Source organism: Gracilinanus agilis, chromosome 4 (genome assembly GCF_016433145.1).
Source record: "Gracilinanus agilis isolate LMUSP501 chromosome 4, AgileGrace, whole genome shotgun sequence".
Lineage (NCBI taxonomy): Eukaryota > Metazoa > Chordata > Mammalia > Didelphimorphia > Didelphidae > Gracilinanus > Gracilinanus agilis.
In genome coordinates this window covers 128,884,578-128,909,926 of record NC_058133.1, presented here as the reverse complement: position 1 = coordinate 128,909,926, position 25,349 = coordinate 128,884,578, and the positions used below count along the sequence as shown (strand labels likewise).

At 37.7% G+C, this 25,349-nt stretch overlaps 1 protein-coding gene across 1 annotated transcript in view; it reads right to left on the bottom strand.

Annotated features, from left to right (window-relative positions):
• Window positions 1-25,349, bottom strand: part of LOC123245997 (mitochondrial amidoxime-reducing component 1-like) — a 39,692-nt gene that overhangs the window by 8,894 nt on the left and 5,449 nt on the right. Inside the window, exons 2-4 of the mRNA XM_044674962.1 lie at window positions 24,689-24,862; window positions 19,762-19,924; window positions 17,783-17,923 (exon numbers count right to left, since the gene is read on the bottom strand). Of these exons, the coding sequence (XP_044530897.1) occupies window positions 17,783-17,923; window positions 19,762-19,924; window positions 24,689-24,862 (478 nt within the window). The remainder of the gene's footprint in view (window positions 1-17,782; window positions 17,924-19,761; window positions 19,925-24,688; window positions 24,863-25,349) is intronic.

The following is a 25,349-nucleotide window of genomic DNA, read 5'->3' as shown; positions in this document are numbered from 1 at the left end:
ATAGAGGAGAGAAGGGGAGGGGGAGAGAGAGAGAGAGAGAGAGAGAGAGAGAGAGAGAGAGAGAGAGAGAGAGAGAGAGAGAGAGAGAGAGAGAGAGGGAGGGAGGGAGAGGAAGAGAAAGACAGAGACAGAGACAGAGACAGAGACAGAGACTGTTGCTTATAACCAGTGTTTGCAAACAGAGAATTCAGGACTGAGATTCGGGGTTCCTAATTCTTAGTTCAAAATTATTTCAAGAATGGAATGCTTCAAATCTCATTGTTCTTTCTCTGCCTTTGTTATTTGCCATTCTTCCTGTCATAGCTGCTCCCTCTCCCTTGTTTTAATTTATCTCCAATATTTCCAAAACCTGGCTCAAAACTCACCTTCTCCATGAAACCCACCCTGATAGCCTGTCAGGTTACCTCTTTAGTCTGTATTCCCTTAGAACTCACATTCTGGGCTATGTTCAATTACCCCATGAGATAATCTGTAGTTGTGTTGGGTAGAGAAAAGCTGAGCACTAGATAAGGAGACAGGAGCCCAGAGTTTGTATCATAACTCTGCTTCAAACTGGCTATGATTAAAGGAGATATTTGTAAAGTGCTTAGCACACAGTAGGTGCTTAAAATGCTTGTTTCCGAAGTGATCTCTGACAATTCACTTACTCTCTGTGGACCTCAATTTCCTCATCTTGGACTAAATGATCTCTAAAGTCCCTTCCAGGTCCAATAATTTGTGAATAGTGAACCTGTTTTATTGATGAGGATATTCTGCCAACCAATGTTGACTGTACTCCTATCTTCTCATTCTGTATGACTCTAGGCCCATTCCCTGATAAATTCCCCATATAAAGTTATCTCCATAAGGATGTCCTTGTTCTTTCAGTTTCCTGGGGAAATTCACGGCTGTGATCAGGCTGTCCATCTATTGCCATTATGGGCCACCTCCTTTTGCAATCAGGTCTTCACTAAAGTTGTTTTGTTTTGTTTTGTTTTAAAACCCTTACCTTCCATCTTGGAGTCAAAATTGTGTATTGGCTCCAAAGCAGAAGAGTGGTAAGGACTAGGCAATGGGGGTCAAGTGACTTGCCCAGGGTCACACAGCTGGGAAGTGTCTGAGGCCAGATTCGAACCTAGGACCTCCCATCTCTAGGCCTCGCTCTCAATCCACTGAGCTACCCAGCTGCCCCCTTTCACTAAAGTTTTTGTTTTTGTTTTTTTTTTACCCTTGTTCTTCGGTGTATTGTCTCATAGGTGGAAGATTGGTAAGGGTGGGCAATGGGGGTCAAGTGACTTGCCCAGGGTCACACAGCTGGGAAGTGGCTGAGGCCGGGTTTGAACCTAGGACCTCCTGTCTCTAGGCCTGACTCTCACTCCACTGAGCTACCCAGCTGCCCCCTCACTAAAGTTTTTGAATGCTTCTTCTCATGTACGAGTTGTCATTGGTAATATTTCTCGAGTACACTTCTTAAGCCAAGAAAGGCCTACATTTCAAAACACAACAAACCAGCAAGTATTCCTTGGGCACTTGTTATTCAGAAGGAACTGTCCTAGGAACCAAGGGAATTATAAAGAAATATAAATGACAATTCCCTCCTCCAGAGAGTTTACAGTCTATGTGAAAAATCCTTACATGGGTTCATAAAAAGTTAAGAATGAAAAGGAACATTTCAAGACAACAGTCACAAGTACTCAGTCCTTGATTATTTGCTAAATGAAGTACTTTAAAGCATTATGTAAATGCTAGCTATTATTATAATTATGTTAAAACAAAAGGCTTCAATAAAAAATTTTAAAGAAAGATAGGTAAAATGTAAAAGGCCACCAGCTGTGTGACCCTGGGCAAGTCACTTGACCCCCATTGCCTACGCTTACCAATCTTCCACCTATAAATCAATACACAGAAGTTAAGGGTTTAAAATTTAAAAAAAAAATGTAAAAGGCCAAAAGAATAAGGAAGATAGAGATACTAGAAGATACTAGAGAAATTCCAAATATGTTTAATAGAAATCAAAAATATTAATAGGGAGATAAAGTACAGCTGTATGCTGCAGAGACTATTAGCAATGGGTATTGTATGCATTTCGTGTAATGGGAAAGATAGCTAGGTGGCATAGTGGATAGATTACCAGACCTGAAGTCAGGAACATCCCCCTTCCTGAATTCAAATCTGGCCTCAGAAATTTACTAGCTGTGTGACCTTGGGAAAGTCATTTAACCCCATTGGCCTCAGTTTCCTAATCTGTCGAATGAGCTGGAGAAGGAAATGGAAAGCCATGCCATTATCTTTGCCAAGTAAATCCAAAATGGGGTCATGAAAAGTTGGACATGACTGAAATAATTAAACAAGTATGATAGGGAAAGGCAAAGGTAACATTCTACAAGTGATTTAAATGTTCACCCAAGTATTTGGCTTCCTAAAGATCCATCCTTTATCAGTCTGAAGCCATGAGACAGAAAACTTTCTCAAAAAAGGGCCTTAATTGAGCTAACAGGCACTTTACTTGATGTGTATGTTGCTGTATTGGAGGTAAAAAAAACAATTAGTACAATTGTTTCTTTCACTGACTTCTTATACCAGTCAAGTAAGCAACTGTTTAGCAAAGATCTGCTCTATATAGAATTTTAACACAAGGGGGCAATGTGGTTATTAAAAAAAAAAACAAAAAACAAACATCTAAAGGCTGTAGCAAGAAACTAATAAAATCACAGGGAGAGATTGGGTCCCTGGTTTTATTCATAGAGGGAACACCTGATGGAGGAAATTCTATCAATTCAAGTAAATACTTTCTTTGTACCTTATTGTGTAAGAGAATTGCCTAAAGCACTGAGAAATTAATCAACTTGGACACAGCCAGTATGTATGAGAGATGGAATTTGAATTGAGGTCTTGGCTCCAAGGCTTGCTTTCGATCCAGTACAATCCTCCACTTCTCCAACAAAACTATTGGATTATAAGTGTGGAGCTTGAAGGGGGGCTGTCCTTTGTTTTAACATCTTTATTTTATGGATGATGAAATTGACACCAAAAATTTAAGTGACTTGTCCATGGTCCTCTGACTCAATTGGCCAATGTTCTTCTTCATCACTCATACATACGTTCATTCCCTCGAGAGATTATTACTTAGAGCTTACTTTGCACATTTTTTTTTTTGTAAATGATAGTCCTTGCCCTCAAGATTTCTTTACTCACAGATCTCTCTACCCTGGTAAGTTTGGCTGTTTCTCAGAAGGACAGCCCTGTGATACTATAGGCTGATTGCTGCCAACTCAGAGAGAAAAGTGACTTATGGTTTGTAGATCGATTTCTGATTAAGGAAAGTTAAAGAAAGAAAAAGAAAGAAGAGATAAATGAGAAAAAAGACCTGGACTTTGAATGGCAGATGGAAGACCTCTCCAGAGTCTGAGGGAAGCTAATGGGAAAAGCCAGTTCCCAGACATGTCCCTTCCTTCCCAGCAGCTGCATTCCCCAGAGATAGCCCAGATTAAAATTCTCAGGTAAGATCATCCTCTCCTTGATTACATACTGAGATTTCATCTAGCTCTTGAATCAAAGAACCCTTTTAATCTTCAGTAGTCAGTCACCTAATCTTCAGTATTTCCTTCCATTTCTCTTTTCATTACTTGCTCTAATAAACACATTCTTCTGTTATCTGTAATTATTTTTTCTGTAACAAGCATTTTCTTGACGGGGAGATTAAATGACTAAGATTAAACCCAGATTGGGAGGTAGAACTACTTCCCATCCAAAACAACCAGATAAAATCCAAAACTACTAGATTAAAAACAATGGATGTCTAATAGATATAATTCTAATCTAGTATTCCTTTTAAAGACAGGAAATCAAAGGAGTGTCACCAGTGATAGCCATCTTCCTACTTTCCACAAAGGCAGAAATGCTAGTCTAGCCAAGGGGAATAGAATAAAATAAATGAACTAATTCCAAATTTCTATTTATAAATCCCTGTTACCTGTACCTTTGGTCCCCGTAGCCCAGCACAACCTGTAATACTCAATAAGGGATCATCCTTGATCAGTCATTTCATTTGTGTCCAACTTTTCATGACCCCTTTTAGAGTTTTCTTGGCAAAGATACTGAAATGGTTTGCCCATTTCCTTCTCTCTCATTTTATAGATAAGGAAACTGAGGTAAACAGTATTAAGTGACTTGCCCAGGGTCACAAAGCTAGTAAATGTCTGAGGCCAGATTTGAACTCAGGAAAATGCACTGATACCACCTAGCTGCCCTTCAAGTAAGGGAATGAAAAGTTACTTATTACATCAATTTTTATTGTATTATTATTTATTACATAAATTTAATAAATATTTATTAAGTACCTATGATTTACAAATTCTAAATGCAAAAATAATTATAATACAAGCTAGACTGTGGTAAGTGCCATAAAAGAGGCATAAACAAAACCTAACCAATACTCAGCATTGGCAGTAATCATTATCACTTCTGGCTGGGGTAATCAGTTCCCTCAGGAAAGGGAGCAAATGAGAGCTAAGCCTAGAAGATTTTCAGCTGGCAAAGTGCATGGGGTAAGAGAGGTGGAGTATAAGAAAAGCAATAGCAAACATTAAAAGAAAATGTTAAGTTTTCCTGCAGAGCAAGATTTATCTAGAAAAATAGTGGGAGAGATGAGACTTGAAGATAAATAAGATTGAGACCCTAGGGCCATATTGTAGAAAGACTTGAAAACGGAGGGAACAGGTTGTACTAACTGCCACAAATAAGCATTTCAGTGATGACTTGGGGGTAAGTGGTGCAAAGGCTACAGTGCCAGGCCTAGAGTCAGGAAGGCTCATCTTCTTGAGTTCAAATCCAGCCTCAGACATTCATAGCCGGACAAATCACATAATCCCATTTTCCTCAGTTTCCTCATCTCTAAAATAAACTAGAGAAAGAAATGGCAAATCACTCCAGTATCTTTGCTATGAAAAACCAAAATGGAGTCATGAAGACTTAGACATAACTGAAACTGACCCATGATCTGCTATATAAATTTGGCCACATGAGGGCAAACGTTTCATAAAAATTAAATTCAGTTTTAGACAAGCTGAGTTGCAGAAGCAAGACAGGTGATTTGTTGGACTGAAGACTCTGGATTTTATCTTGAAGATGAAAAACCAATTACAAGGCGAAATGGAAAGAGCAATAAACTTGTAGTCATTGGTCCTGAGTTTTATTCCCAGATCAAACCAACAATTTCTATACTCACTACTTGTGTAAGTTCAGTGATTTCTCTGATTTTTTCTGAGCCTCAATTTCCTCATTAGTAAAATAAAGGAGTTGGTCTAGATAACCTCTAGGGTCGCTTCCAGCTCTATGATCCTATAACATTTTTCTAAAAAAAATTACATAGAGGCTTCATTTCATTTGTTATCAACATAGTGACAAAGAAGCATAGGTTTGGAACTAGAAGGGACTCTTGATGCCACATAGTCCAATAAACCCCAAAGAAATTAAGTGACTTATTCAAGATCACATAAGATCTATGTATCTGACAAATCAAATATGTCAGAATTTGAACCCAGATCCTCTGTTTCTCAATTTATTATTCTTTCCACTGTAACATGTTTCCTCTCACAGTAGCCTTAGAGCAAACATCTTTAAGCCTCAACCTTTCCCAATGAAATCCAGGCTTCGAGGACAGACAAATTTTCAAGGGTGGAGGCTAATGGAGTGAGGAGACCATAGTGATACGGAAAAGAGACTTCAATATGCCTCTGAGGAAGGTAGCAGTAGAAAGCAAGAGTCTTTCAGGTTTCAAGTGATCGCATTTATTCTGAGTTTGGACGATGCCTCTCTAGGTCCATGAAGAATAAGGTAAGATCAAATATTACTAAATCCTTTGGCTCCGTGAACCAGACTTTGGCGGGGAAGTCTGTGACTGGGAGGGAAAGGAAGTAGAAACAAGAATTTACATGTAACTACTATGTGCCATTGTTAAATTTTTACATGTGTTCTGTCATTTAATCCTTACAACAACCCTGGGAAATGGATTTTGTTACTATTATCTCCATTTTACAGTTGAGAAAACTGAGGCAGAAGTTAAATTGACTCGCCCAGGGTTGCCCCATCTAGTAAATGTCTGAGGCCAAATTTGAACTCAAGACATTCTGACTCTAATTCCACTCCATTCTCTCCACTGAGTCACCTAGCTGTCACCAGCACTAGGGGAAATGGGTACCAGGTCAAATGTGTTTTTTCCTGGCAAGGTAGATTGATAGATCCAATAAATGCCTCTGCTTTTACTATATATTCACTGACTTCATTTAGTGTAGTATTTTAAATCATGATCTGAGGGGAAAATATATTTTAAAAAAAGCAACAGAAGGAAGGCAAAAATGATCAATATGGAAGTATGTTTTGCATGAAAATTAATTTATAATCCAGATCGAATTGCCTGCCAGCTCTGGGAAGGAGGAGGGAAGGGAGAAAGGGAAGGAGGGAGGGAGACAATTTGGCTCATATAATTTAGGAAAACGTATGGGGAAATCTGTTATTACATTTATAGGCAATATATATATATATATATATATATTTATTTATAATATAAGAAAAAAAGGGCAAAAGTTGGTGGGGGTATGGAGGAGTTTTGAGGGCAAATAGGTGGACTAATGAGCCAGAGATTAAGCAATTAAATATAGGGTGGAGGCTAGGGTGGGATAGGGATGGAAGAAAGTGACTGGAAATAAAGATTTGGGAGCTATTTGCATTTGAAGGTCCTGGGAACAGTAGAGAACATCAAGGGAGAAGGCAAGGCAAAGGGCAGAACCTTGAGTGATCTCCACATCTGACCAGTAAAAGGAAGAAAAAAACAGTTTAAAGTAGAATGGATTTTGAACTAGAACAGGTTTGAATGATGGTTCTGCCACTTCCTGTGGGAGCTCATTTAACATTCCTGAGCCTTAGGTTTCTCATTTATAAAATAAGAAGTTAGACCGCAAAGCCCCCAAAGTCACCTCCTGTGCTAGATCTATGATCCTATGGTCCTAAGTAACTAAATCTCTGTTGCCTCCAGTTTCCCTGCCTATATAATCAGAAAAATGGACTAAATGATCATTATTATTGTTGTTCACTCATTACAGCCTTGTCCAACCCTTTGTGACCCCATTTGGGTTTTTCTTAGCAAAGACACTAAAGTGAAATGTTGCGATTTCCATCTGCAGCATGTTTTTCAGAAGAGAAAACTAGGGCAATGGGGTTTAGTGACTTGCCGAGGGTCACACAGTTAATATCTAAGACAGGATTTAAACTCAAGTCTTTTTGACTCCAGAACCAACACTCTATCCACCACACTCCTTAGTTTATTCCAACCCTTCATATACTAAGTGGAAATAGAAGAAATTATGTAACTGAGATGACTGGGTCCACTATGAGAGTTTAGATCTTTCCCATTTATCACTCAATCCAGACCTAGTGTCACCTCTACACTAGTCATTCTCCCTCCTTTCTCAAGGAATTCAATACCTGGCTTGTAGATTTCCTCTCCATCCAAACTCCTACTCTTATACTAGAGGACATGTATGTTGAGGTTCCCTCAAACACCATGACTTCTCAGTTCTTCAATCCCCTCTCTGCCTATGACCTAGATCCCGTTCTCCACATCATCTCTACAGAGGGATAGTTCCTATGGAAGACTAGAAATGGGACCACTTATGGAGGTAGCCTCAGGCACATCAGTTGTGTTCTCTTTCCACAAGGAAAGAAAATGCTCGTTTATAAACATAAAACAAGGATGAGTCCATCACAGTGCTATATTAATGCCCAGCTTGAAACAAGAAACTCCACATTTGTGTTCTACAACAGTGGTACCTCTCACTCATATACCAAGTTAACTCAGACCACATACAAATGAGTGAGAAATGTTATTATCTAATATCTGCACAAAAGGATTCTAATAGGCCAAGACATGGGGTAAAGGAGAATGTTACAAAAGCAAAGACGAAGCAAGAAGTTTAGTTTTGGTGGGAAATATACTGTTAACTTTCAAGTATTCATGGGCTACCTGGACTGCAATCTAGTCGAGTCCCAAATGACCAGTGAGGTGGTTAATGGAGGGCTCAGAAAGGGAACCTATGAGTATATGTAGATGATCATAGAACTATTATCACCATATGATTTAGGCAAGGGAGAGTGAACTGAGGAGTAGAATTATCCATTCTGAAATGAACTCATCAAAGTTTCTTTTCTCCTCCATTAGTGTAGGTAACTAGGAATTAATGGCATAATTCAATGAAGATCAGAGACAGAGAGAGAGAGAGAATTTTTATATGTGCATATATATATATGATTAAAGAGATGTTTTATAGAAATTATGTAGATAAAAAGGAAAAAAGAGATTATATATGTATACATGTGTATATGTAAGTATGTGTATTATAAAGAGATTTTAGAGATGAGGAGATATGTGTGTGTGCATGTGTGTGTGTGTGTGTGTGTGTGTGTGTGTGTGCAGAGAGAGAGAGAGAGAGAGAGAGTGTGTGTGTGTGTGTGTGTGTGTGCAGAGAGAGAGAGAGAGAGAGAGAGAGAGAGAGAGAAACTCAGACCCAGTGTTATCAGTGTATAATATTTAACTTCCAACCTAATCTGAAAGTTCCATTTCTTTAGGATTTCTATGCTTAGAGTTACCTTGATAAGCAGTTATGGTGGAAAGGGTGCTAGGCTTAAAATCCAGAGAGAAATGAGTTCGAATCCTGCTTCTGACACTAGCTATGTGGCCATAGACAGGTCATCTCCCCAATTCTGAGCCCCAATTTCTTCCTCTGTAACCTGTAGATAATAACAACTTTTGTGCCCTACTTCAAAGGTGTGAAGATCCAAGGCAGTAATATATATAAAGTGTTGTATAAATGTTAAATCACTATACAGAGGTTAGCTTGTGCTATTATTACTATTAGATAACAAAAGGGCAAATGATAATAAGGTATAGATGAAGTGCTTACTGAGTCATCAATCCAGAAAGTGGTGGTGGTTGAGTGGGAATGAATGCAGACTACAGGAGTGGGCATTGTTAGTGAGAAATTTGTTTTCATTACCTAATAACTCCTATCAAAACACCCGGGGTGGGGAGGAGGAGACAAAATAGATCCTATTATACCCATTTTACAAATGAAGAAACTGGAGATTGAGAAACCTGATACTAAAACTAAACCTCATGATTGCTTTTCTTTTTACTAATAAACACTCTCAAGAAAGTCCTTGAAAGAAGAAGCTATATTACCAGCAAAAGTTTATAAAAGATTGAATTTAATATGAGATCAAAAGATCATATTTCAAACTGGAAGGGACTATAGAGGTCATCTGGTTCAATGCCCTCATTTTACAGATGAGGAAACCGAGCCCCTGGTAGCTAATGTAATGTTACACAGGTAGTCTAGGTGGCAAAACTAGAATTCAAACTTAAGTCCTCTGAATCCAAATCCATTCCTTTTTCTACTCCCCCAACACTGCCCACAAATTACAGCATCTAGAAACTTGGGTGACAGAGGACCTGAATGGACTGAAAAATAATGCCCAGTGGAAGTGGTATTAAACTGAACTGCCAGATGTTATTTGACAGTCAAAATCCTCAAATGCCTTTTTCTTTCACCTAAGTATCACAAGGGTATTTATGGTGTGGCACACCATGGGAGAAGAGGTCAAAATCACTTCTATGGTGCCAGACAGAGTTGAAGATACTCTATCATCATGATGAAAAATCCTGAGTCATCCCAGCTCAGGGTATTTATGTTGTAACACTGTAAAGGGGCTTAGGAAAAAAGTTTATCTTAACTGAAAAAAACTGAAATGTGCATACCTGTTCCAATACACATTAAGATATCAGCCTGCCTTTGGAAGACTGCTTTCTTTGGCTCAGAGCATGAGCTCCTGTAGCAATAACTCACACTGATACAGCTTCATACAGCATGCAAAGATCTAACAAGTTCTTCCATATAAGCAGCATAATTTGAAATATCTCCATTTTAGAGATGAAGAAATTTAGTCTCAGAGAGGTTTTGTGGCCTAAAGAATCACCCAAATTTAGTTTAAAAGGACTTTAAACTGTTTCCAATCTCCTCAGTTTATGGAAGCAGAAACTAAGGTTCAAGAAAAAAAAGTCACTTAGCTTAGGTATGGTTAATTAACTACTATGAGAGTCAAAACTTCTTCCTGATGTTGGGTAGCATGCTATTCACTAAGCCACAATGATTCTTAGCTTGTCTATGGCCACATAGATCCTAAGTGGAAAAGCCAGTATGTAAAACTAGCTTCCCTCACTACAACATCAATGCTCTTTCTTTCTATACTGACTTTCTAAAGGTAATGTGATAGATCGGTATTCCCTCTAAGAGTATTGCTTGTAACACAATCCCCACTATCATACTATTTTTAAAATTTATTCATTTATTTTGTTTTTCTATCACCTACATTTCCTGCTCTCCCTTCACCATCCCAGAGAGCCATCTCCTTTCCAGGGTGTGGACTGGAATCTTGTTGCCTCAGTTGTTAGATGCTTTTTATGTCATAAAGAAATAGTTGATAAAAGAGAAAAATATTTGAAAATGCTTGATTTGCTGGAAAAGTTCTGCCATCCAAAGGAACTGCTTTTGGGTTTGCTCAGACTAATTGAGGGAGGCTTCTGGAATACAGAGGGCTGAAATTCTTCTCTTGCTTGAGCCATTGCAGACAGTGATTCAGATACTTCATAGCAAGAAGGTTTATTCAGTTAGATTAGGGCTGTCCCCCCTGTGAAGCCAGCTTTCTCTTCTTCCAGTTCCTTGCACTAAAGAACAAGTACAAAAAGACCAGCATGGTCTTGTTCAGTGTTGCAAGGCCCTAGTCACATTTACTAAGCCTTTTTGCGGAAAAAGTTGTTAAAAACAAAAGTCACCCCCTAGAAAATAGCAAGGAAGAGCCAAAGGCAGAACTGCTAAAAATTTGTTTCAAAAGTTTGATATATCCCTTGCCGACAAGCACAGCTCATTGAAGTGCTTGAAGAAAATGAAGATCCTTTAAAATCTTTTGCATCTAAAATAGTACACTTTATACAAGCAATTCGGGGACTCTGTGCCAAAGGTGATTTTTCAGCATGGAAGCAAGGAAAAGTACTAGGATAACCCTGACTTGGAGGAAGAAGATGGTAACCAGTTGGTAGTTTCCATAGTTTTGCTTGTTTATCTTGTGTTTGTGCAAGGTATCAGTATTGACCCATTTCCATTTGTCTTGAGCCCATTGTGTTGACATTCTCTTGAAAAGGATCTATTGGAGAACAGTTTGTTATGGATAGAAAACAACAGTCTACCACACCATTACTTAGAAATCAGGAGTTTCCTCATTGTTCCTCAGAAGCTGGTGAAAGTAATGACCCTCTGCCCCATTGAGACGATGAGGAAAAAAAGATTTTATATGCAGCTATAGCTGCATATAGACTCACTGGATTCACAAGGCAAAAATAGATTATTTAGGTTTTTTCTGAAGATAAGTAATCATGTGTGTATAGAAGGCAATGTCATTCAGAATATTAAAAATTAGATCAATATGACATTAAAGAGAGTAGAGGGGGCAACTAGGTGGCTCAGTGGATTGAGAGCAAGTCTTGGGTTTAAATCTAGCCTCAGACACTTCCTAGCTGTGTGACCTTGGGCAAGTCACTAAACCCCTATTGCCTAGCCCTTACTATTCTTTGACCTTGGAACCAATACACAGTATTGATTATGAGAGAGAGAGAGAGAGAGAGAGAGAGAGAGAGAGAGAGAGAGAGAGAGAGAGAATGGAGGGAAAAAGCTGGTTTACAGGACCATAGTTGATCTCATTTCTCAATTTGATACTCTTGCTCCCTGAAGGGGTAGAAACAGATCTACTCCAAAATTCAGAGAGGACTATGGCTTCATTAAATTTGCTGAGGTATTTAGGTTGAAGGACAATAAAGAGATAATCACACTGGATTTGATTAATCACAATGGGAAGATTGAGAAAATTTTCTTAAAACTACTACATACAGGACTTACCAGATGAGTCTCATGATCCTAAAAATCTTGGCATAGTAATGGTTGGTAGAAAGAAGATTCCTAATATTCCTGACATAACTCCCAAAATCCAACTTCAGGTTCTGCATTCAACTCTTTTCACATCTGATTGAATAGAAAGTGTTCTGGCCTAAGCAGAACTTATTGAAATGAAAACAAAAACTACATCTGTTATAATCATAATCTGGAAAGAGACGGATGCCACTTTGACTGACAAAGATGGCAGTTGAGAGACTCAAAATGTTCCCAGGTGCCGTGAGCCAGGGGCAAATGTCAGTTGGCCCCACCCTATATATACCCCTCACAGCCACTTTGGAAGGAAATCTCTGGACTGAGAGGTCTCTGGACTCAAAAGTCTCTGGACTCAGAGGCTGAGAACTGGAGATCACAGATCTCTGCCAACCTCTGTGGTTCAATCTGGGAGTGGGTGGATGAAGGTTGGTTTGAAGGGTAGAAAGGGTAGTTAAAGAAGAAGAGGGCAGGAATAAGCCTGAATCTATTTCCTGATAGACTGTGAGAGCTAGCGAATCACCAACATTGGTAGTGAGAGAGCTGAGAGAATAATGACCATCCAAACATCTGCAGCAATAGTCTTCCCTATTCTCTGGCTTGACTGTGGCCAGGTCCGGCCAGAGATAAAGGGAGAGGGTGAAATCTCAAGCCTCCACTAGATTAATAGCCTCCATGCCTGATTGTTAATTGGTCTAATAGATAATAGATCAATAGAGTTTCCAATCCCAAATCCTTGACCTTGTTATCCTTTCCCTACTTATAGATAAAGAGTGTTCAATAACAAGTACCTTCCTGAGTGGTCTTTCTATCACAGCCCTTGGGAAGGGAGTCAAATGCAGTCAGATCCTGAACGTTACCCAAGGCTGATCAATAGCCCAATACCAATTTATCCAACCCCAAGTTAGGCCTGGAAAGGTTACCTATCTATCTAACCTCTCAAGGGTCCTTACTTGGGCAGCTGTTAAAGAATCCCTAACAGATTCTCAACCAAACCTGTTAGAGAGAAGGGGATAACTTACAGCAGCAGCCAGGGTGATAGGAGTAGGTGTTCCTCCCACCAACTGCAGCTGAGAAGCTCATAGACAGATACACATCATCACCATCATTATATATCTCTATATCTCTATATCTCCCTTGTACCCTTATTTCTATATCACATCTGAAGAAAAGAATTCAGCTCTGCTGAAAAGAGGCTTTCCTGCCTGAAGAGCTGGGCACCTAGAGAAACAGCAAAACCCTGTTTTCTTCATTCTTGGTAAAAGTTTATTTGAGTCACTAAGCACTTGGTGTTATTCTTTTTTTAAAAAGAGGAAGAAAAAAGCTCAGAAAAATTAAACACCATATTAAAAAAAAGTTCAGCGTTTTACTCAGTGTTCCATAACTGTGATCCACTCTGTAAAGAAGCAGAAAGGTGCCTTTTCATAGTCCTTTTTGAGGGGCCAAGTTTAGTCATTATAATGGCATAGTATTCATTGTGATTCATTCCTCTCCAGAAAACACTTCTGACTCTCTAGGACATTATTTACCAAGCCACAGAAGCCTTTTCACCCTAGAAGCACATTCCACCCTTGTTAACTCCTTCCTCTCATTAGCTTTTTCCTTCAAAAAACCATCATTTAAAGGAAAATGCCCAGGCCACCATATCTTTATTCCTCTCCAGGCTCTCCTTCTGAACCTTCAGACTTTCTCTACCATGCCTCTTTATAAAAGTATTTTTTGTTTCCCTTTTCAGCATCCTTTTATGTGTTCTCTTCCCATTTAGAAATGAAAGCTCCTTGAGGGCAGAGGCTTATCTTTTTTTTCTGCTTGTATTTATAGTATTGTTTTGACTTGACTTGACCCTTGACTGTATTTTTCCATAAACCCTGCAGAGAGGATCTACTCATGATTTGGAAGGCTTCCTGTGGTTCTTCTAATACTGGTGTTGAGGGGAAGCAGTAATATAGGAACCAAAGTATCCTTTTTTAATTCCTATATGACTAGCTTCCCTTCTTTTTCTAGTTATGTACATCCCGGGATGATGTCATTTATGCCTTATCTCACATGCAAGTCATCTTGTAATATCTTAAAGACAACTCCTACCGACATGGATGTTTACATGGAGTCTTCTGCTCCACCAGCAATTCTAATTTTTCTGAAATTATAGTGCTTCATAATTAATAGCTGTATAGCACTTAAAGATTGATAATGAAGCATGCTACCCACTTCTTACGATAGAGGTGAGATATATATACATATGTACCCATATATATGGTGTGTATATATTGTATACATAATAGATGACATAATACATTTTATATATTTGGACATGGCTAATACAGGGATTTGATTGGCTTGACTGAGGTGTGTTACAAATAATTTTTCTTTTTTTTCCTAATGAGAGAAAGAGAGGAGTTAGGAACAAAATAGCATAAAAAAAGAGAAAAAAAAGATAGGCATCCTTTTTTAAAAATGCACAGAAGAAGAAAGCAGAAGGAAGGCAAGAAAGAATCCCAGACAAGCAAATCAGCTTAGAAAGCTACATGTTAGATTTATTATATAACTAAAAAGGAAAGCAAACTGGATGCAAGAGAGATCCACAGTTTCATTTCTAATCTTTTTTCTGTTTTCCTATAAATATAGAAATAACTTTAGTGTGTTTTAAATTCATAATAAAAATAACTATCAAATGAAAAATAAATATTGATTTAAATTGAATTGATTATTGTAGCAGGGAGCAACTTAAGATGACTGAGAGTGCTCTGCAATTTCCCAAAGCAATCCAACCTGTCCTCTTCTCCTTCAATACTGGGGCAATTTATTGGCCATCTGCAATAGATGCAATGCCCACTTCTTAGTAATCAATTAACACAAAAGGCTGCCTGTAGAACCATAGTCATCTGAACAAATAGATACTCTTTTTCCAGTGTGGACAGTTAAGCCAATCTCTTTTGAGTGACTATGGATTTTATTGACCAATTTTTCATTGTAGATGCGATTAAACAATGTTACCTACAAATGACATCATTTGAAGAGCCTCATCGCTAATAGAGAATGCTTAATCCACTTGGACTTTGCAAGGACACCATCCAAGACCCTGGAGAACACTCTTGGTAAAATACATCTCCCTCTCTGATGGTGATATTCAGTAGATTATTGAACAATGTTATCTCCATGTTTGTATCCATCATAGAATTTTTACACATGCATAGTTTATATTATATGTATCATATTAAAATATGCATGAGATATCTTATTAGAGGAGAATCTTTAAGATTGCCTTTTTGTCCTCTTAAGTAAAATACATTTTTTGAAATCAAGAACAAGATGTAGATTTTGCATCATCTAAATATCAATCAATTTTGTGATTAGCCCATTTTATGACTATGAAAGTATATCTCTCCCATGTTCCTTTCAATCAGCAATAGCCTTGACACATGCATACACCATTATCATAAAGGCATTAAAGAGTTTATAGAGTACTAATGTAGTGGTGCTATAATTGTCAATTATAAGAATGAAAAAATGTCACCAGGCACGGTGGAGAGGGGGGAGTGGAGCAGCTCTGCCTGAGTCCCTTTGCCTTTCTTGTAATGAACTCTAGGGGAGGGAGGTGTGGAGGGAGGGAGGGATTGCCCACAGAGAGGGCTCTGTGTGCCCTCTTTGGCACCGATGCCATAGATTTGCTATCACTGTACTATACTAATCAGCTGCCAAATGGTTGAAACTCAAAGAACAAAAAGAAGTTTCAGCTTAAATGAAAGGATGATTGGGGCAGCTGGGTAGCTCAGTGGATTGAGAGCCAGGCCTAGAGATGGAGGTCCTGGGTTCAAATCCGGCCTCAGACACGTCCCAGCTGTGTGACCCTGGGCAAGTCACTTGACCCCCATTGCCTACCCTTACCACTCTTCCACCTATAAGTCAATACACAGAAGTTAAGGGTTTAAAAAAAAAAAGAATTAAAAAAAATGAAAGGATGATTTGCAGATATTCTTGGAGGTGGCAAATAATTGGCAAAGTTGGTTTTTTCGTGTATCCAAAGGCTAATAATAATAATAATAATAATAATAATAATAATTTCCTAAAGCACTTAGGCAGAGGCAGTCAATGGAAAGGGTCAGGAGACCTGATTTTGAATGCCTCTCTGCCATATGTTGCTTATAATATCTTGGGTAAATCACTTCACCTCCTCTCTCAAGCTAAGTGTACTCAGCTGCGAAAAATAGGAGTTTGACTCAGATAGCCTGTGAGGTCTCTTCCTATTAACCTATATTCCTACAATATTAGAATACAAATTAGAATATTAGAATTAGAATTAGGAGGGATAGATAAGGAAAAAAAACTGAGGCATTATAGCAGTGGTTCCCAAACTTTTTTGGTCTACCACCCCCTTTCCAGAAAAAATATTACTTAGCCCCCTGGAAATTAATTTTTTTTAAATTTTAATAGCAATTAATAGGAAAGATAAATGCACCTGTGGCCATCACTGCTCTCCTGGATCGCTGCAGCACCCACCAGGGGGCGGTAGCACCCACTTTGGGAATCACTGCATTATAGCCTGGCTACAAGTTATCTTCCTGTCAAGATACCACCCTGGATTATTGCCTGACAAAGTAGAATGTTAGTAGATGTTTATTCCCTTCCTCTTCCTTTACCTACTTCATGATGAGAAATAGAGCCATTTGTGGAGAAATTGGAAAATCTACAGTGGCTCCTGAAAGGCATGAATCATCTTCCCTGTGAATACTAAGTTAGCAAACATGCATTGATGACTAAAAAGTTATTTTGGTATTGACTTCTGCAATTAGAAAAATGGCTTTCCAGAGTAGCTATTTTGTTGCTTTTAGATGTGCTGTACATACCCACATTTAAATTAAAACATGTGCACATTCCTTTTCTGCTTGCCAGTCCTTCAAGTTATATGAGGTTAATAGACCAAGGGGTGATGGACTCAAAGTTGAGTCCCTGTAGCACTTGGTTACCTGGAGTGCCAAGGAATGTAGCTGTTCTAGAAATACGGAAATGGAATATTCTTGGTGCAATGAGGAAGCCCCCTGGCTACCTGGGACCTAGTCTCATACTGAAAGCAAAGCTGGCTTGTTTAATATCAGTAATGGTTTGGACAAAAGGATTGTCCATGTTGATTCAGACTAGAATAAGCTACAAAGAAAAATGGATTGTCCAGTCAGTGTTGATGGTTTTATAAACACGGGTTACCTCTGCTGATAGTCTATCAACAAGAGACATCTTTAATGTGAAATTTGTTGTAGTATAAAGGAAGAAGAGAAAGAATCTGCTTGAGCTCATGCATCCTACAAGAAGAGAAGCTTGGACAATATGAACAGTTACTGAATTTGTGATAAATTACAGTGCTACGAGAGACTCTACAGCACCGGGCAGAATTACTGAGTAGGGTCTGAACAACAGGAAGAAGTCCAAGTTCAATGCTATATTTCTAACATAACCAGTTTCTGGTTTAATAGAGAGAACTTCTTGCCATTTGTTTCTTCTTTTGACTCCCTTCTCGTAGGCTTTCTGTTTATTGCTTTTCCGGCCCTTCCTGTTAGGTCTCCTAAATGATAACTTAATAATCTTCCTCATAACAGGTACCAAGTTGTTGTATGGCTCAAATGAAATAATGTGCCAGAAAGCAAACAAACAAAAAAAAACACTCCCTAAGTTATACCAGTTAGAATAATATAATCAAACACTTCAGAGTGGGAGATCTATAACAAAAAAAAAAAAACAGAAGATAAAAGTCAAAGGGCAAGTAAGGTATATTTTATCTTTACCTCCTCAAAAACTCCACATCCTGAAATCACTATATTTGGTCGGAAGTTGTTTGCTTTAACTTTCTTCTCAAGCCTGGAATTGAGATCTGCTAACGATGCCTCAGAGATAATCAAGAAAGGACTGGCATCAGGGTAAGCAACCTGCACAATGAAGAAAAAAAGAATTAGTCTGAACAGCTCAAAAATAAACTGCCCCAAATTTGATCACAATTATTACAAAAGTACCAGTGTTTGTTGGACAGCTAGGTGGTGCAGTGGGTAGAATGCCAAGAATGTCAGGAAGACCTGAGTTCAAATCCAGTCTCAGACACCTATTAGCTGTGTGACCCTGGGCAAGTCACTTAACCCTGTGTGCCTCTATTTCCTCATCTGTAAAATGAGCTGGAGAAGGAAATGGCAAACCACAGGTTTTTAGTATCTTTACTGAGAAAACCCCAAATAAGGTTGGACATGACTAAAACTACTGAATAGCAACAACACCTAAGTGTGCATGTAAAAGTTAATTGTACATTTATTTATTTACTTCAATAGATCCTATAAGAAAACAAGAAAAGCTTTCTAGAGGTTAATCTACCACTAACATGACTATGAGAAAATTAGCTAGCCTCTCTGAGCTGCTATTTCTTCATCTTTAAACTAAGGGTATTGGACTCTATCAAGGGTTCTTAAACTATTTTTATTTCATGGACCCCTAAAGCACTCTGATGAATCCTAGATTGATGATAATAATAGACATAATGATAATAATATCATTATGGTAATATTGATAACATGATAGTTTATTATGATATAATAGTATGATAATATTATAGATATGATAATAATATTTGGGGTTTTAAAAATAATTGAAGGAAATGTTAAATTTGAATTAAAGATTAGTGAGAATAAAGATGTAACTGTTTCCCATTGAAGTTCACAGACTCCCCTGAAATCTGTCCAAGGATCCCAAATCCTCTAGACCAGGGGTTGGCAACCTTTTTGGCCGTGAGAGCCATAAACGCCACATTTTTTAAAATGTAATTTCTTGAGAGCCGTACAGTGCTCACAGTGCGCTCCTGTAACAGCGCCTGGAAAAAAATGGACTTTATGGCTCCTGCAGAAAGAGCCATATCTGGCCCTCAAAAGAGCCAGATATGGCTCGAGAGCCATACATTGCCGACCCCTGCTCTAGACTAAGTAATCTTTAAGGTCACTTATACCTCTAACATTCTAAAAATTTGTCAGAGCATCCAATATATATAAACAGCTTGAAAAATGCCCAGCATCTTTTTCAATAGTCAAGACATTGCAATGATGATTCATCTGTAGTAACAGGCACATGGCATTTTGCCAGTTCAATTTTATTTATTACAATTTGTATTTGCCTTCAGCCTTATTTCACTGAGGGTCAGTGATTTTTCTTTTCAGACTCCAAGTCAGCAACTGTATAAAACACATGTTTTATGCAACTACAGCATTAGAATTTTGTTACCAAAGAGATATTCCAGTATGGGATGAAAGGAAGACAGTTAAGGATCAGATATGGTAATATTTATAAAGCTTAATATAGTATTTTGTATATAATAGGTGTCATATAAATGTTTCTTCCTTTCCCTTTCTCTTTCCCCTCCAACCCCTCCCCACCTTCTGGGTGGAACTGTATCCAATAGCAAAAGAACAAAAAACACTGACAGATCAAACAAGACCAGTTTCTTAGTCTTTAAACCACATCATTATCACAGCTCTAACAGGAATGATGCTTTAAGGAAGACAAAATATGAGGTGTTCAAAATGCAAAATGGCTATCAGTGCTAATGTGACAAAAATAACATTTTTGACCCATTTCCTATAAACCCCAATTACTATAGGGACAAAGCTGCTTCTTTAGCAAACTTCTGTCATGGGCATAATACTCGTTTAATGGATAAATTCATTTCAGGAATCTTGAAGAAAAATAATTAACAAATTGACATATCAAAAGAGAGCCATTCTCCTCTAACCTTATCTATAGTCCGGAAAGCAGACTCTATTTGTTTGGAATTTCTTGGCCGCATGTGAGGTTCAAAATGCACCAGCCGATAGGGCTGTGTCTTCAGAAAGCTGGTAATCCATTGGGCTGCCTCATCGCCACAATCCCTGCCTTCAATTTCCAAGCCACGAATTCTAAAGGAGGCAACAGAAGGGAAAAATGAGAATTCTAAATTAAAAATACATACTTTTTAAAAACATAGATATAATATAATGAATGAAGATGTTTTCTTTATTTTTATTATTATTGACTACATCCTCTGACCCAAAAATAGTAACTTCATAATCCAGAGAGATCAAGTGGGGATTCAAAAGACCTAAATTTTAATTCTGACTTTGACCCTAAATTTCTGTTGGACAATATATCACATTACACAAATACTATTTTAAGCTTCATTTTCCTGATCTGTAAAATGAGAGGATAAAATATTGACTGATAACTAACAAGTATTTATTAAGGACCTTCTATGTGCCAGAAACTGTGCTTGGCATTTATTTCTACCCCCACAACATCTCTTGCATCGATTCCCTTCTCCCATTCTTGTTCAGACCTTCATCATTTCTAGCCGGGTCAATTATAATAACTCCTTATTTGATCTCTCTCTCTCATCCATTATCCACATATTTACCAAAGAGATATATTCTTTTTTTAAAATTTTTTTAATTTTTTAATTTCCATGTTGTTCATTTTTTAAGTGAATAATCTTATAAAACCAAAGCCCCCAAACACATTCCCATATAAACAAATAAAAGATCATATACTTTCATCGGTATTTCCATACCAACAGTTCTGGAGGTGGATAGCACTCTGCCAATAGTCCCTCAAAATTGAACTGGATCATTGCATTGCTGATAATACCTAAGTCTATCAGACTTGATCATTGCACAATATTGCCATTACTGGGTACAAAATGTTCCTGGTTCTATTTATTTCATTCTGCATCAGTTCATGTAGGTCTTCCCAGCTCTTTCTAAATTCATCCTGTTCATCATCCCTTACAGTAAATTATCCTATCACCATCACATAGAGTAAAATAGTATCCTATCACCATCACATACCACACTTTGCTCAGTCATTCCACAATTGATGGACATTCCTTTAGTTTCTAATTCTTTATCAACACAAAAACAATAGTAATAATATTTGTACAAGCAGGTACTTTCCCATTTTTTTGTCTCTTTGGGATACAAGCCTAGAGGCAGGATCAAAGGGTATACATTTTTTATAGCTTTTTGGGAATATTCCAAATTGCCCTCCAGAATGATTGGATTATTTCACAACTCCACAAGCAATTAGTGTCTGAATTTTATCATATCCTCTCCAACATTTATCATTTTCCTTTACTGACAGATTGGCCAATCTGATAGATATGAAGTGGTACCTTGGAGTTGTTTTAATTTGCATTTCACTAATCAAGAGGGATTTTAGAACATTTTTATATGATTATTGATAGTTTTGATTTCTTCATCTGAAAAGGGCTTATTCATATCCTTTGACCATTTATCAATTCAGGAATGACTTGTATTCTTATAGATTTGACTTAATTCTTTATATATTTGAGAAATGAGACCTTTATCAGATAAATTTGTCATAAAATTTTTTCCCAATTTATTGTTTCCTTTCTAATCTTGGTTGCACTGGTTTTGCTTGTTCAAAATTTTTTTAATTTAATATGACAAAGTGATATATTCTTTTTTTGGAAAATTTTATTTAATTGATTGCCTTAGAATATTTGTCCATGATTACAAGATTCATCTTCTTTCCCTTCCCTCCATCCACCCCCCTCCTGTAGCCAATGTGCAATTCCACTGGGTTTTACATGTGTCATTGATCAAGACCTATATAGTTTTTTCTAATTCAGTAAAAAAGTTTCTTGGTAGTTTGATAGGTATGGCACTAAATAAATTAATTAATTTGGGTAGGATTGTCATTTCTATTATGTTAGCTTGTCCTACCATGAGCAATTAATGTTTTTCCAATTGCTCATCTGTCAGTCTGTTTCTAAAGCAACTCTTTCAAGTTTCATTGTATTGTATCCTACTCATTGTATTCTTCAGATTAGGAATAATGTCACTAGGACAGATAGAAAGTTTCAGGGGCCCCATCTGGGCCAGTGGGCCATATTTTGCCCATCACTGGTCTAGGGTGATTTTAAATGGAATTTCTCTTTGTAACTCTTGCTGCTGAGATGTGTTGGAGATATATAGAAATGCTGATGATTTATGTGAGTTTATTTTGTATCCTGCAGCTCTGCTAAAGTTGTTGATTATTTCCACTAGCTTTTCAGTTGATTCTCTAGGATTCTTTAGGTATACCATCATATCATCTGCAAACAGTGATAGCTTGGTTTCTTCATTACCTATTTTAAAACCTTCTATTTCTTTTTCTTCTCTAATTGCTTCTGCTAGTGTTTCTAGTACAATATTAATTAATAGAGGTGATAATGGGCATCCTTATTTCACTCCTGATCTTATTTGGAAGGCTTCTAATTTTTCCCCATTGAAAGTGACATATTCTTAAAGTACAAGGTTGATTGACCATGTTATTCTCTGCCTCAGAAAATTAAATTTTTTTTGGGGGGGGGGGAATCTAGGTAGCTCAGTGGATAGAGAGCCAAGCCTGGAGACATATGGATTCAAAAAAACCATGGATTCAAATCTGGCCTCAGATATATCCCAGCTCTGTGAACCTGGCCAAGTAATTTAGCCCCGTTTACCTAACCCTTATCACTCTTCTGTCTTTGAACAGATACTCAATATTGATTCTAAGACAGAAGATAAAGCATATTTTTTTAAAAAGAAGAAGAAAAAGAAGCTTACTATTACTGTCTTGGCCAATGAAGTGTCAGCCTATTAATGAGCATTCAGCTTCATTTTGAGGAGAAAGAGGATTTGGGAGAATGAGAAGGGAATTAGAGTAATTTATGAATGGTAACTAAGCAATGTGGAAATGACAGCTGAAAATTGTATTGGCAGGATATGAATTCATCTTGAGTAAATAGGGTAAAAAATGAAAAGAATTCCTAGTCCCACCACTTGTCAATGTAACCATAGTAACCAATTTTGTCAAAATAACCATAGTAACCACTTTGTAGACACCTGTTGTTTTCACACAGACATAATGAAATGAGATTGATGAACAAACTCCACCTCGAGTGTAAAATAAATCAAATGTAGATTCAATTAGGGAATCAGAGAATCTTTGAGATGACGTAGATTTCAGATGTCACTTAGTGAACATTCCAGAATGGGAACCCCTCTACAATATCCATGATGAATAGTCATCCAATTTCTTCTTAAATATCCTTAATTTGGGGGAAATCACTACTACCTCTGGACCACAATTGGACCACTCTGATCATTAGGAAGGTTATTAACAAATGAAACTTCCCCAAACAAAACAAACATGCCAAAAGGTCTGCAAATTTTATGCACAAGCATAAAAAACATCTGGAACTGGGCCAACTGGAATATAGAAAATGAGCACAGATTCTATCCTCTCAATTAGGGCTGCCTTCTACCCTAGCTTAGCTATGTTGTTGGAGATCAACACTCAATGAGCAAAGAAAAATTTTAAAACAAGGCTATGATATATGTAATATATCCATAATATATAATAGTGGTGATAATAATAACAATAATAATGGTAACTAACGTCTCAGAAATGTCTCAGGATGTTCAAGGGAGGGGCTAAATAATAAGTTCCTAAAAAATCTATGTATTAAGCTGCCTGGCCCAGCTTAAGTCATCCCTGGTCACAGGAGTGCCATGGCGACCTATACCATTTTATCAGTTGTGATGCTGGCCTAACCAATTGACCTAATATAATCAATAAACTTATGTTCTCACCCAAAAATCATTGCCTTAAGATAATTTTATTGTAATTGTAAGGATTTATTTTTGGGGTATGGGTTGGACCAGATGCCCACTGAAGTCTCTTCCAACATTTAAATTCAGTGAGGCAGATATTATTTTTCAAATAAGGAAAATGAGGCACAGAAAGATTAAATGACTTGCCTAGGTTCAAAATGCTAATAAATATCTGAAGCAGGATTTAAAACCTGGTTTTCCTTCCTCCAAGATGAGTACTCAATCAATTGTACCTAAGGTCCCACAACACCCAGTGCCAAAACCACCACCACCACCACCACCCAAAGGGAAAAAAAAGAGTTTGAATTTTAAAATTTGGGACTTAAGGTTCCACATCTTTGGGTTAGCAAAGACATGACCATAGGACAAAAGTAACTAGAAAGCAGTATTTCCTTTGGAATTCCCAGACAAGGACACAAAGAATATTGGGACAAAGCCAGAAGTGACTGTGACCTCAAAAAGAATACCTACAAGCTTTATGAATTAACTGAAAATCTTTAGGAAATTATGTGTGGGCTCATGTTACAAATCCTTTAGAGGAAGAATGGTTTTACCCATTGAGAACAAACTCAACCTTTGTCCATAGCAGTTGTGTGTTGACAGAAATCCTTAGTCTTAACATCTGACTGTTTATAAATGTTTAACCTTTCAGGTCAAAAAGTTTACATGAGACCATGTAGAACCAGAAGATTTCCTGTACAAAGGGATTATTGGAGGTCAGATTTCATTTAAAACAGTTCCAAAGGAACTTCTGTGTCTAAACTATGATTTTTTTGAGAGGCAATAACATTGCTTCAACAAGCTACTAACCTCAGCTTTCCAAATCTCTAAAATCTATAGAAATTGTTTTATGGTACATGTTATCTTGACCTTTTAGCTATGTCTGGTGATAATGGTGTGTTTCTTCTACATACTAAAGACACTCAAAAAGTGCTTCAGTGATCTCCCTTTTCTAAAGTTTCTAATTCATTAAATACATACAAAATAAATTCCCCCAAGAAAGAACATTAAAATTACCTCCCTCCTCACCTGCACTTCCGTACCACATTTGAGGTGGGGGCTTTGACGGGCAGAATCAGGTCCTGGGTATAGGCTGCACTGAGGGTCAAGGAGTCATTTTCACAGGTTAGAGAAATCAGAACCAGGCGGGGCTCCTGTCGAGCAGTGACCATGTTCCCATCTTCATTTATGATGAGCCAAAACCTGCCATTATCAGAGCACAGCAATGAGAGGAACAGTGTGACAATCAGAGCACATTAGCACTGAGCCCTGGAATTTGTGTGTGTCTGTGTTGTATGTGTATATGTGTGTATTGTAAAAGGGAGTTCTTAATCCCTTCTCATTTAACTGGGGACCTGGAGCATCTTTTACCATAGAGATGTGTAAAGATATACCAGTCCAAAGTGAAAGGAATTAGAAACCAGAGAGACAGGAAGTGAGGTAAGAAGGGGATATAAAAGGCCAGAGTGAGGAGTGAGAAGGGCTTTTTGACCATTTGGGGATTGGGAGGTGGTTGATGGTTGGTAGTTGGTTGTTGGTAGTTGGTTGCTGGTGGTGTGGGTTGGTGATTAGTTACTGGTTTGTTGTTGGTTGGTTTTTGGGAGATATAGATAGAGAGATAGAGAGATAGAGAGAGAGAGAGAGAGAGAGAGAGAGAGAGAGAGAGAGAGAGAGAGAGAGAGAGAGAGAG